The sequence below is a fragment of the Montipora foliosa genome, chromosome 7 (genome assembly GCF_036669935.1).
Source record: "Montipora foliosa isolate CH-2021 chromosome 7, ASM3666993v2, whole genome shotgun sequence".
Taxonomy (NCBI): domain Eukaryota; kingdom Metazoa; phylum Cnidaria; class Anthozoa; order Scleractinia; family Acroporidae; genus Montipora; species Montipora foliosa.
The window spans coordinates 24,946,870-24,960,548 of NC_090875.1; the positions used below are offsets into that span (position 1 = coordinate 24,946,870).

Consider the following 13,679-nt stretch of genomic DNA (forward strand, 5'->3'; position numbering starts at 1 on the left):
TGGCCTTGACTACATATGGGTGACGTTTTCTCCCATATTTTAGGCACATCTCATGCAATTGGTTTGGTAAATACTTATTTGTGTTAGTTACATCTTAATTCATTTTCTTTCAAATAATAGTTGGCTCGTCTTGAGGAATGTGAGCGTCTTCTTCTTGCCATTCAAGTTGCTGGCTGGTTAAACGACTCTGCTTTGTGTCTGCAAGCGGTTGTTCAGTCTTATGGGTTATTAGCTCCTCTCATTCATCAGAAAATACCAGCTAAACCAGTTGTACAGGTTCTCCTTCGATGTCACGCTGTCCTACAGGAAGTACCATCATTGACGCGTCACCGAAAGTCTATGTCTTCGTCGGACAGTCTATCACACATGATCGCTACAATGACCTACTATATTGCAAAGGTAATGCAAACCACCCAAGGGGCAAAGCAGTTCCTTCGCTTTGATCGTTCACTGGAAAATATGATCTGCCGTTTCATGCGAGCCATGACTGCGAGTCAACATGCGCGTCACACAGTTATTGAAAGCTAACTGTTTTAAAATGGGTGCTTCGACTTAATAACTGTTTAGCAGCGCTATATTTGAAATGGGTGCTTCGACTGAAATGCGAAATTCGCATGGCTCGCATGGCTCGCTGGCTCGCAGATTGTCCAGCCCCTATTCTTGCTCTCAAGTATGATAAAGTGACGATAATATTTTAAGTGTAGATTAAAGGGCCTTTTGCGTTAGAGATCCTTTGTCATTCCGCCTTTATCGTTTAATGAAATCTGCTGATTACACCTTTCTTCTCATAAACATCGGCTGTGATTGAGTGCTTGGGATGCAGGTGTCAAAGTTGTTAAGCGCCGAAGTGATGAAGCATTACCTGCGCTACTGGAGTCAGGAATTCGGTGACCCTGCTCTGACCGCTAGCTGGCCCTAACTGGAGTTTCTGGGTAATCCCTAGTTCAACTTCTCAACTGCCCCTAAAAACAGCCAACTGGTCTTGTTTGGATTATTTAACAATTATTCGCCGAAGACGAGGTGAATAACTGTTTTAATATAATTACATAGGTGATTATTTTCTCTAAAACAATAGCCTGCGTAGCTGGCGGTATTGTAAGCGCCCGCGAAATAAAGTTTTGGCGGCGGAGCCGACAAGCGAGCGGCGAAGCCGCGAGGAGAATGGGGAGAGGGACTTTCAGAGTCCCTCTCCCAATTCTCCTCGCGGCTTCGCCGCTCGCTTGTCGGCTCCGCCGCCAAAACTTTATTTCGCGGGCGCTTACAATACCGCCAGCTGCGCAGGCTACTAAAACAATTAATTTCTTCGTCTGCCACCTTGACAAAACGGCTCGCCACCATTTTGAAAAAACCGCTGTGGTGGTTATCACGTGATAACCACCTCACGTACAACCAATCAGCGCAAAGAATTTCCAATAATCACCTATGTAATTATTCTAATATTATTGGGCATAGTTACTTGTCTTGCTGTCCTCAAAAAGGCACATTAGAAATGAAGTATTTATATTTTGCACCTGCTCATGTCTCTTGCTGAAATGTTTCGCACTACACTTACCGAATTCGTTTCCCTCTGGCCTCATGCTTTTGTGCCTGATTCTTCAGATCTTGCAGCTATGGAATGAACAGGGTGTAGCAGGAGCCATTCTTGAAATCGGCAAGAAAATGTTGAACCTTGATACAGCTCCTGACAGTGCTGGCACCATGACAACCATGCAAGCAGTCACTGCCATGGCAACTGTCAATCTTGGAGGACTGACAGTGAGTAGAAGCACAAAGAAGAAACCTGGGCCGACCAAAAAGCCTAAAATTGTTGGAGGCAAAGGGGGTCTGGGTAAACTGGAGAAAGAAGTCGCCGCTTACAACGCGGACGCACAGAATGAAGAACTTAAGGCCTTGGAGGCTTACATTTCGAAATTGAGCCAACAAGGTGAGCGACAAGATATGATACTACAAAATCACGCTTAACCACTATCCTTGAGTTGTCTTCTCTATTTCTTTTGTTGTTACATGAATGTATACATGTAGACCCAAGCCTTAAATAGATCTATTCTGGTTAGCCTTCATTAGCTAATTTGTAGGATAAAGCTTTGAATTTCTGAAGGCATCTTTTTCTTAAAGAAGTTTCCTTGGTTCTTTCTAGCTTTAAACCGCGATGAAGAAGAATTGACTGGTTCTGAAGATCCATCGGTTTTATATTCAGTTGTCGCCAATCTACCGGCACAACAGGCTTACAAAGAAGGTGAGAACTCAAACAGGAAGGGAGGGGGCCGGAGGCAGGGGATACGCTCAGTTTTACGTATTTAACACAAACATGACACTGAGTATGGTTTACTGAATTACCTTGCCATTTTGAACTCCCAATGGAAATAACAAATTGTTTTGAATTCGAAATAGTCGCGGTAACATTTACATGCATGCAACGAGTCCTGTAACCGATTTAAACGAACGTGCACAAAATAAATAAAGAACAAAATGGAAGCGTGTGACAGAAGAATGCTATAGAACACAAGTTCCGATTGCTAGCGTATCCCTTCTTACAAATAAATCCGTATCTGCAGTATTTAGCTCTGGTTGTGTAAAAGTATCCAGTTTAATCCTGAAGAAGAACCACCACTCAATTCTTTGCGGCCTCAACAGACTTTGATTTAAGTATATACACGTGTTAACATACAACTGAAATGATACAGTGGTTTGATTCCCACACAAAGTAATTATAGGTTTTAAAGCACCCTGCGAGCAGAGCCTCCTTTTGTCTTTTTCTTTACTGAGGAGGAGAAAAGGAGGCTCTGCCCGAATCGCGTCAACTCTTTGAAGCCGCCGCAGCCCGAACTTCTGGACTAGTCAATCTTGTTTTCTCTCGTCAAACCGGTTTTTCCAGTGCGAGCGTCCGTTTAGTGACAAAACCGATGGTTATAATTGAGCCCGCTGTACCATGAAAAACCAAGATGGCGGCGAGATCTGGCATATTAGGCTTGGGTTCGAGACTGTATCCTGGCAACATGCAGCGCATATTCAATAAAGATCTTACTCGATTTATGCAGAGCCTTTCTCGAGAACGCCAAAATCGAGCAAGCAAAAGAAAGGCTCTGCTAGCAGGGTGGTTTTAAAGTGCCTTTCACTAAATTTATTCTCCGAAATCGTCCCAAGTATATTGTGCAGTTTTTGGAACCTTTGTATTGAAATTTGACTTTTTGTTGGCTTTGAAAGACGGAAAAAATGGTCATACTTTTATCAATAACCGAGCAATGAAGGGGGATGGGTTCGATACGGGGTTGACGTCACAAATATATTTGCATGGCTGTTTTCAAGTGAAGAACTATCTCAATGCAAAGCAGTCTGTGACATCACCCTGGTATCGAATCCAGTCCCCTTCAATGCTCGGTTATGAATCAAAGTAAGACCAATTTTCCGTCTTTCAGGGCCAATAAAAAGGTTTCAATGAAAAGGTTCCAAAAACTACACAGTATACTTGGGACGATTTCGGAGAATACATAAAGTGGAAAAGTTTCTTAAGGTGAGAGGCACTTTAAAGAGCTGCTTTTTATCTGAGATCTTGATTGACTACCATATAGAATGTGAAGTTGATCGCAGATTTAGTTGTTTTTTTTTTCCTGGTCAGTCTTAACACCCTTCACAGTCTCACAAAAGTCGTTAAATATGCCATATGTTGACTGTAGGTTATGTAATTGCAAAGTTCTCTTTCTTCTTTAAGACTGGGATGTTGACTGGTATCTAGATGACGACACTGCATCTACCTCTTCTTGTTCAGAATACGCTTCTTCTTGCGCATCTCTTGCTTCTTCTTTTCTTGACTAACCGTAAGGGATTCTGCTCTTTATTAGTATGTTTCTGCTTTCATTCTGTATCGTCAAGCGTATTCTTATAATCATGAGTAATGTCTTTTACTAATGTAAGTTTTTGAGGAAAAATATTAAAAAAGAAAAAGAAGTCACCGGTCTTTTTTTTCTCTTCATTTTCATACAACTGTAATATTTTCAAATACCACAACATTTAAAAAAAAATGACCAACTGCAGGTTACAATTTACAAAGACACAACCGTTCGTGAATCCTTTTCTAAAGTCTTACTTTTTTAAACCATTTCTTTTCAAGATGTCTGTAGTGTTTCCCAGTAGATATATAAATTTCGACTTCAATTAAACTTGTGTAATCTCTGAGGTAGAATCGTTTATTATCAAGAGCAGTAGTGTGGAAAAATCTTTCTTAAGCAGGTCGCTTGTTTGCGAGGTTGTGTTCTTGGGTAAGACACTTTACTCTCACGGTGCCTCTCTCCACCCAGGTGTATAAATGGGTACCGGTGAATTTAATGCTGGGGGTAACCTTGCGATGGACTAGCATCCCATCCCGGGGGGAGTAGAAATACTCCTAGTCGCTTCATGCTACGGAAACCGGAGATAAGCGCCGGCCTGATGGGCCTTCTGGCTCGTAAGCAGAGACTTTAACCATCTACTTGCTGATCTTGACTTCAATAATAATAGTCTCAACATTGACAAGTTTGCTACTTCTGTCGTTTTATTTTTCAGACATTGCACTTTTCACATTTGATTTCAATGGCTGTGTTTTCTTTCTGTTCACTTTCCGTTCCTCAATTTACCTGCCTAATCTGCAGTCTATCATCTGCTTCCAATCCAAGACCTCAAGCTGCTCTCTTTCTGTGACCTTCTGCTTCAGTTTGGATTAACTACAGCTTTTACTGACTTCAAGCTGCGAGCTCAACCTCCTCTCGTTGTCAAGATGTCTGGTTTTCTTTTACTCGTTGTTTTAATTGTTTCACAAGTGGCTTTTACGGTCTCTTTACTGCGTCTGCGTGAACAATAATCAGCTGATTTTCGTTACTCAAATGTCGATTGCTTTTCATCAGCTTTTGACGAAACTAAACTAAACAACATGGAATGTTCATTTAGCCGTCTGATGTTCGTGATACTATTCAGTAAATCTTAAAGTTTTCGTTGACTTTGCTTTAAAGCTCTTTAATAAAATGCGAAGATATGAGAGTTGACTTTCCTTTTTTTTATAATTATCTGCTATGTACTTGCGGGTTTTTTCCTCTCTCGTTCCCTTTTCATCTGAACTGTTACGTGTTTTGTCACATTTGTTTATGATGTAATTCCCTTTTTTTCACAGTGATTAAGTTCAAGCGACGAACTCGTTTCCTAGGTTTCTACGTACAGGTTCTTGCTAAAGCTCTACAGGAAGGGCTTACAGAAACAGCACTGGAGTGGAGCAGTGATACCATTGGTTGGATGATGAGGTATTCAGAGGTTACAATGGGTTTTCTAAGAGCAACTTCAGCTTATGAAGTGCTCACCAAACTTTTTACGTTCATCCATGATAACATGATATACGCACGACAAAGCGCATGAAGCAGTTGTTATAATAGTCACAGTGAATTTTCTGCGGCAAGCAGGGAAAAGACTCGTTTATTTTTCAGATCGTTGTACACATGGGACCTGTTGTTCAAAAGCCGATTAACGCTAATCCCAGATTATTTCTGTACTTCCAAATGCTGTTCAACGCTGAAGATATTTGGCAAAACTTTACATTAGAAGAACTCAATCTTAAAGAAGGGACAAAAGTTTACGCTAATCCTGGATTAAGTTAATCGGCTTTGAAACAATCGGGCCATGGAGAGAAAATGACCGCGTTCTCCTTTGAGAGGGAAGGAGCATGCATATATATTTCTCTTTAATCACTTGGTCTTTTTCTCTCTCACAGGAGAAACGAACTGCTGTTGGGCAGCAAACCTACTATAATTAGACAGGCAGCAGCAGCAGCACCGGAAGACGAAAAAATCAGGAAGTTTGCCACTGCCATTGTTGAATTTAGCCAGGTAACGGAGCCCGTGATCCAATACTGTAACGTCACGCTGACAGTTCTCAGTGATGCAAATGTCAGAAACGTTTACCAGAAGAAGTCACGCAACGCGTTTATCAAAAGGAAATGGGCGGATCATCCAGTTGCACCAGTGAATCACAAAAGTAACAGGCGGGCAATTCAAACGACGTCGCGCATGTGTTGTCACGACACTTTCGTCAACATTTTACAAGCTGTTGTTCAAAAATACTGATTACTCTCGGGCTGAATGCTTGAAGCAGTATGAACACCAATTGATGGTGTTCCACGGTGGCGGCAACTTATAGCACTAGGTCATAGGTAACCAAGATTTGGCATTGAGGACGATGCCTACTATTGTTATTGCTCATAGACCGTATTCATAAATGGCGGCCAATTTATAATTCTTTTGTCGAAGTGCAAATTAGCCTACTAAGCCTCGATACCATACAGTGAATTGAAAAGAATTCTTGCTCTAAAATGAGGTTTGGTAGGCTAATTTGCACGTGGACAAAAGAATTATAAATGTGACCGCCATTTATGAATAAGGTCTATACGTTTTGCACATCTCGAGATACTCGGGTCTCCTATCGGTGGTTCTTATTAAGACAGGGATATTTTTGCGCGGTTTAAAACTATGCGGAAAAGGCAGAACTTAGCAAGTGCTCGTGGTATCCAAAAAGAAAATTAGGGGTAACCTCGCATTTTTCAGAGATAATTAAGCTTCAATGTTGAAAAGAATATCATACATAGCTTTGAAAATTTAAAGCTTTTTACAAATATTGTTGATTCATTATCTTTTACAAATACGTGTTACCACCAAATTTCTTTTTGGATTTCAATAACACTTGTTAAGACCTGCTTTCCCGGGACATTCAGTAAACCGCGCAAAAATACCTTTGAATTAGTAGGCACCGTTCTTAAGACGACTTTGCGCAATTGAGTCTCTGCGTTTGTCAACTCTTCTGTTGGGATTAAGAATTTAAAACGGTGAAATCACTTTATTTGATGTCGGTACATGTGGTTCTGTCACCTGACTGGTGCTGGTATGAATTTTGTCCCACCTACCCCACCCGCTCACCCTGGTCCCCCTGCTTCAGTGCCCCGTGTTTTCAAACTGTAGCGACTCGGTACAAAAGGACAGTCCAAACAGATGTTGAAGATTAAAATGGGGACTTCCAGCTCCGGGAACCACATTCAAACTGTGATTCATGCATGCTTTTCTGGACGCGACGCGCAACTTATCACTGAGTTTTTCATATCTCTTTCCATTTGTTCAGCCTCCACAAAAACCTCGTCAAGCAGAGACCGAAAAGGAAGACGAGAAAGAAGATGCGGAAATCGTTGTGCGCAACAAACAAGAGATGATTTCTAAGCCCCCTCCGCCACCGAGAAAGTCCCTTGGTCTAAGTACGATTTCCAAGAAGGTAAATATCCTGCATAAGGTAAAATTATGTGTATGAACTGGGTTGGCTCTGAGAAGCTAAGGTTGTTTGTGATCTTTGCAGGGGATACCTACATTACTCTAAAGTGGTTTACAGAAGGGTCCTGCCAGAAAAATTACAAATGGCAGAATTAAAACTAACCTAATGATTTATACACATAAGAAATGAAATGATGGTAGAACCAACTGGGATCTCGGAAAAAATCCGAGCCCCAGATAGGATTCGAACCCACGACCCTCCGTGATCTAGTCGGATGCTCTAACCACTGAGCTACCGGAGACTCTATGGCGAGCAAGGGTGAAATGTGGGTATTGACTCGAGCTGCATCACTCTGAGAATGATGTATATATGAGAATGAGGATGAGAATGATTTATATCATTCTCACATGCGCTCACTTGGGTGGTTGGTTGGCCGCATCTCAGATATGCTTTAATGTGACTGTGCGATGCAGTTTTGAGCTATGCTGTCAGTCATTTGACTCTGTAGCTGCGTGATGCAGCTCGAGTCAATACCCACATTTCACCCTTGCTCGCCATAGAGTCTCCAGTAGCTCAGTGGTTAGAGCATCCGACTAGATCACGGAGGGTCGTGGGTTCGATTCCCATCTGGGGCTCGGATTTTTTCCGAGATCCCAGTTGGTTCTACCATCATTTCATTTCTTATGTGTTTATATCATTCTCACATTCGCTCAAATGATTTATGAAATGAATTATATATTGAACCGCGGATATGAAATCAAGTGAGCTATGATCCTCGCAGTTATGACTAGTGAACACAATTTTAGCAATTGCGTAGAGAAGCCTGAAATTTCAGGACTTCGACGGGGCTTGAACCCGTGACCTCACGATGTCGGTGCGACGCTCAAACCAACTGAGCTATGAACCTCAGGGTTCTCAGGGTTCAAACCCCGTTGAAGTCCTGAATTTTTCAGGCTTCTCTACGCAATTGCTAAAATTGCGTTCTCAACTGTGAGGATCATAGCTCACTTGATAAGTTAAACTATAAATACAAATTAATGCAAACTGATGAGTAAACTAGTTCAAGGAATAAATCAGATTCTTCTTTTGGGAACAAGCACCTAATGTCCCTCAATGACTTGTTTAAGGACGCTTTCCATGCGGCAGAACTGACCGGCCAGTCCGGGCATTTGGAAGGACTAACTCTACAACGCTTTCAAATTAATCCACTTCAAGGATGATATATACTCCTCCAGAAGAATGCGAGGGATTATCATGCAAGTATTCCTTCAAATTGTTGCATTTTCTTCGCAAACTGACGGTTTGGCAGGCCATCTCTGACAAAAGGAAAGCACCTAAGTTAATCCCCTTGTTTACAGCAAACTCTGTCCAAGTCCAGCGACCTGAAGTACGTCCAACGTGAATCGATCTTACATATGTTGTTCTTAGTCCTGGTGTTGTAACCATGGTAGTCTCTCTTACGCTTAAACGTAATATTGAAATTATTCAAGCACTTAAGCATGAAAAGAGCGCGGAATTAAGTTCATCTTCTTGACAGAAACTCCCTCTTGAGTCTATCCAAGGCCTCAACGCTCCCATAATGTTATCAATTAATAGAATTAATATCATATTAAATCACTTGCCTGTGATCAAGCTCTCTGTTGGGCGGGTTTCGCACGAGAGTTGTTTGTTCGAGAGCGACGAGAAAAGGGAGCCACGAGAGAATCGGGGGGAGGGGGGAGCAATCCTTTCCCGGCTCGCCTCTCTCCCCGCTCTCGAAACAGAAACCTCCACTCGCTCGCTCGCTCGCAGGCTGTTCCCATCGATGAGGCATCACAGTATGTTACCATAGGCAATTTCGTTAGTGAACCTTGTAAGCGTTTTAAAGGATTAATCCGTTTTATCTTTCTTGGCTTCTGAGGGTGCTTTATATTGATTCGCCTACCATTATTGTTCAGAAATTCACATCAGTATCTTCACAACGACCGCCAAGCTCCATCATCTAATACCGTCATATATTTTTTATTGTTATATTTATGTCTATTTTTTGCTAGCTATACTTTTCTTATTTTTCTGTAACTTTTGTCAATATTTTTGTGGCTATTTTTCATTTTCCTTTCACTCTCTTTTATTTTGTTCAAAGAACTAGACAAGTTGTAGTGACAACCTTCTTTTTTTCTGAGGCTTACCTCCTCGACTAGCCAATGCTTTTTGCGGGAAGTGACCATTTGTATTATTATTATTATTATTATTATTATTATTATTATTATTATTATTAGTAGTAGTAGTAGTAGTAGTAGTAGTAGTAGTAGTAGTAGTAGTAGTAGTAGTAGTAGTAGTAGTAGTAGTAGTAGTAGTAGAACTTAACTGTAACTTTATTTACTACTACTACTACTACTACTACTACTACTACTACTAAAGTTACCTTTTTTCTTATGTATTTTTCCATGCAGTTTTGAGTCATTCCTTATTGCAATGCCCTCCCAGAAGCTGAGGTCGGGAATGTTTTTTACCTCTGGTCCCGGTTGTTCGAAAGCCGATTAACTTAATCCGGGATAAGCGAAAACTTTTGTTTCATGTTTTCAATTTTTTGGTGAAAGTTTCTTTTGCTTATTCTTGTTTTTCAAGAGTGACTTCTTCTAATGTAAATCTTTGCCGAGTATCAGCGTTGAACAACATTTGGGAGTAGAGAAATAAACTCCTTGATTAATTTTTAATCTGGGGTTAGCGTTAATCGGCTTTTGAACGACCGCGGTAGTTTAAGCTGCAAAGCAATGTTACCTCTTGTTTATCGGTAGGCTCGCAGATTCACTCGAAAAGGACGAACTGCAGAAGAGAAAGATATTTATAATGTGAGTATGTGAGGCCTTGAAGGAAAGACAAGTGATTGAAAAAACAACAGGAGTGAATAAAAAGGAAGGAGAGAAAACTGTCCATTCTCAAAGTGTAACTGGCAGTTATCGCTGATCCAACTGCATCATGAGATTCACCTTAGCGCAGGCGTCACAAAGTGACCCTCTATGACCTTAACCAGAACATGACGTTCTTAGGGCCGATTTACACGGTACGATTTTTGGCGCATGCGACAAGCTTACGACACTGAGACCTACGAAACGATTGTCGCAGCGTTTAAAACATGTTTTAAAATGCTACGACATTTTTTCTTACGTACGCGACAATCGTAAACGAGTTGTAGGCCTGTCGTAAGTCTGTCGCATGTGACAAAAATCGTACCGTGTAAATCGGGCCTTACGATTGTCGTGTACGGGAGAGAAAATGTCGTAGTGTTTAAAATGGCACCGTGTAAATCGGCCCTTAGGCTTTAAAGGGGCCATGTCACGTTATGGTAGGGTGTTTAGGAGACATCTTTAGTTTATCACGAGATTAAAACTCGAAAATGGTATTGTGGAATTTCTTTACTGATAAAATTATCATTATATCACAAACGAGATAATCAGTTTGAGCGAAAACGAGCGTTATGCAGGCGAATTTGCCTTAAACTTGAGAAACATCGGGCCGACCGTTTTCAAGATTACTCAAATGCAATCCGTTTCGATCTTGTCCATTTGTGTCCATCCATGCTTCTCTTTCCTTTTGTTGTATTTCTTTTATGTTGTTCAACGGTTATAACTGGTTATTGCAGCGATGGCTTCTACTTTTTGGCCATTTTGGGTGTCATGAAATTACATAATTTTGCGTGACGTAGCCCCTTTAAAGAGACACATTCTGAAACGTATTTAAATACCACTAATGTCATAATGCGCTTGTGGTGGTATCAACTAAGTTGATATAACTGGTATTAGCCTTTCGTAAGAGCAAACAGGCTGGGAAGAAGGGCTGACCGTTGAAATGTCAGCTTTTCGGTCACACTACGTTTTTTCTTTTACTTTTTGCAGCAAAGATGCTACCACATTTTCGTGTTTCAAACATCCACCGACGCAGCGCCGCAGTTTCTTTAGAAACTAAGTGTATTCGCTTAACCTCTTGGAGACAGGCTTGGGCGTGAAATGTTAATAGACCATTATTCTCTTATTGTTATTTTCCTTATTTTAAGGCCATCGAACGTCTCCAGAATGTGTTGCCGGAGTACTGGAGATCCTCGCAGAGAAAAAAGAAATTACGAGCTGTCAGTTGCGAAGAGCTGCCTTGGAGAGCTCAGGTTGTCACTTGTTTATTGTGAAACCGGTGTTATATCTTGCAAAAGAGCTTGTTTCAACTGAGTGCTTTAAAACAAAATAAATCAGTAATTACTGTGGCTAGGACGAGTTTCAATCGGGTGTCGTAAAACCAAACCAAAGTAATTACTTTGGCCAATCAAAAAGGACGGAGACAATCCAGTAAACCAATCAAAACTCGAAGTAATTACACGTAGCCGACACAAAGCGCGGGAAAATGTGCGCGCGCGGGCCACGATTGGTTTTGGTTTCACTTGTGATTGGTTGAAAAAGTGGCGCGAGGACTTTGAACCAATCACTGAGTGAAGTAATCCTAAACCAAAGCAATTCTCTAATTACTTTCGACACTCAATTGAAAACAGTTCTAAAGACAATAGCCGTAGACATCAAGTGAGCCACTCTTGGCCTAAAGCAGATGCGAACAGGTGTGGTGAGAGATCTTTAACGCCTAAACGAAGAAATGCCATAGACAAGTCTAACCCTTTTCAGCTATCGGGAAGATAGAAAATGAAAGATATATTGCCACTGTGTCACTTCGACAAAATGGTCTAATTTTGATAGTTTGTGAAAGTATATCTGTTTTGTTGTGTGTATGGTATCGCAAGTTACTATTATAATCGTAAGAACTAGTATCTATAAGTATATCTTTTCAAAGAGAGAGAGAGAGAGATAGAAGCCCATCGCACAATTGCTTTGCTTTCCATACTCTCCCTGAGAGGTCTGATAGTTTTGTCACTTATATTTTAGATGGGAATTCTCCTGGCTAGTGCCAACTTCGACTTATTTCTTGACAAAATGGAAGGTGCACAACGTCCAGGAGACTCTGGAGATTCAGAAAACCCCTTATACAGGTTTGTGCCTACAACCACATAAATGTAAATGTCACTTTGATGACTGAAGAAATGGACCTTTTCAATTATCGATGGCGACTCTGGGATTCTCGAAAAGATCCGGGTGCTCCTTTGTAGAGGACGAACCTACGACGACCTTCCGATTACTACTAGTTCGGATGCTCTACCACTAAGCTATTGGAGACTCGTGGGAGATGGTGACTCGGGGATAGTCCAACCTACGACGACCTTTCGATTACTCGTTCAGATGCCCTTTGTTACGCACTTTGTTATATTCCGATGCACTTTGTTATTAGCAAGCGATAAAGTTTTCTGGATCTTTCTTTTTCTTCAGGCCTTCCCTTATGGATCCTGATTGGTTTGGCTACGCTACTGCGGGGACATTGATAAAGTCGTGGGCTGGTGCTTCAGGAAGAGTTTCACCCGATCCCCCGATGGGATTCAGTGGCTCAGCTTCGGAGAAGCCATTCGCACAGATCGCCCCAATTGGGTCACGTGGAAATCAAAGAGGCGCACCAGCAGGATCCCAGGGGGAGGCTGTGAGGTAAGTCTTGTGCGTCGTTTAAGCAGCCCTTCCCATAGTTACACAATTTGTACGGTGAAGGCACTATTTAAGTGATTGACCACTAACCCGACTGACTTGATAAATGATTGACCCCACTGGAGACATGAAAACAGTCAACCTCCATTGATCAGGGGCCGGTTCCTGAAAGGTGTAATAACCCTATTCCAGGAATAAATGTGGTGGAATAAGGCGTATTTATCCCTGGAATAGAGTTATTACACCTTTCAGGAACCTGCCCCAGGTCATCAATCCGTGCATCCCGCACTCGAAGTAACCAACCTTTAAACTACAGAGGTAGGGGATGGAGTCCCCGGTGTTGTGGCTGTCCTTTGTGAGTTTATGGGTGGGTGGGTATAGCAGGTCCACATCTGCTGAATAGCTGCCAAAACGTCAACTTGCTCAAACAAATATATAACAAACAACCAACAAACAAGAGTATATATAGAGCTAGCACTAAACACTATAGAGTAATTCGTTCTTCATTCTCGACTTAACAAAAATGACTGGATATTTGACGTTTGACTCCCTCTTCAACTTCCTACTCAGTTTGCACTTCCGCTCTTTTCTTTGCATAGATCCGGCAGCAGAGTAACAGGCTTCACTGTCAGTGATAAAGAGGGCTCCACAACAAGTAAATCGCCAATGTTCTTCCTGCTCTCAGCATTGGATAATTTATCACGAACCATTGTACGTACCCACGACCTTTGCCATAAAATAATCGAATTCATTTCGCAATCATTATATACTTCTAGACCCTTCCTTGAGAACCACAGTTTTCCCTATGTCCTTCGGCTTTATTTTCCTTTACATTAAAGTGTGTTTTAACTTCTCAGTCTG

General features: G+C 41.5%; 1 protein-coding gene across 3 annotated transcripts in view; it reads left to right on the forward strand.

Annotated features, from left to right (window-relative positions):
• Nucleotides 1–13,679, forward strand: part of LOC138011525 (cilia- and flagella-associated protein 54-like) — a 62,920-nt gene that overhangs the window by 23,481 nt on the left and 25,760 nt on the right. For all 3 annotated transcript variants that reach the window (XM_068858570.1, XM_068858571.1, XM_068858572.1), the window contains 11 exons: nucleotides 121–399; nucleotides 1,600–1,924; nucleotides 2,138–2,236; nucleotides 5,141–5,267; nucleotides 5,732–5,846; nucleotides 7,129–7,275; nucleotides 10,050–10,103; nucleotides 11,306–11,410; nucleotides 12,174–12,277; nucleotides 12,612–12,821; nucleotides 13,418–13,529. In XM_068858570.1, the coding sequence (XP_068714671.1) occupies nucleotides 121–399; nucleotides 1,600–1,924; nucleotides 2,138–2,236; nucleotides 5,141–5,267; nucleotides 5,732–5,846; nucleotides 7,129–7,275; nucleotides 10,050–10,103; nucleotides 11,306–11,410; nucleotides 12,174–12,277; nucleotides 12,612–12,821; nucleotides 13,418–13,529 (1,677 nt within the window). The remainder of the gene's footprint in view (nucleotides 1–120; nucleotides 400–1,599; nucleotides 1,925–2,137; nucleotides 2,237–5,140; nucleotides 5,268–5,731; nucleotides 5,847–7,128; nucleotides 7,276–10,049; nucleotides 10,104–11,305; nucleotides 11,411–12,173; nucleotides 12,278–12,611; nucleotides 12,822–13,417; nucleotides 13,530–13,679) is intronic.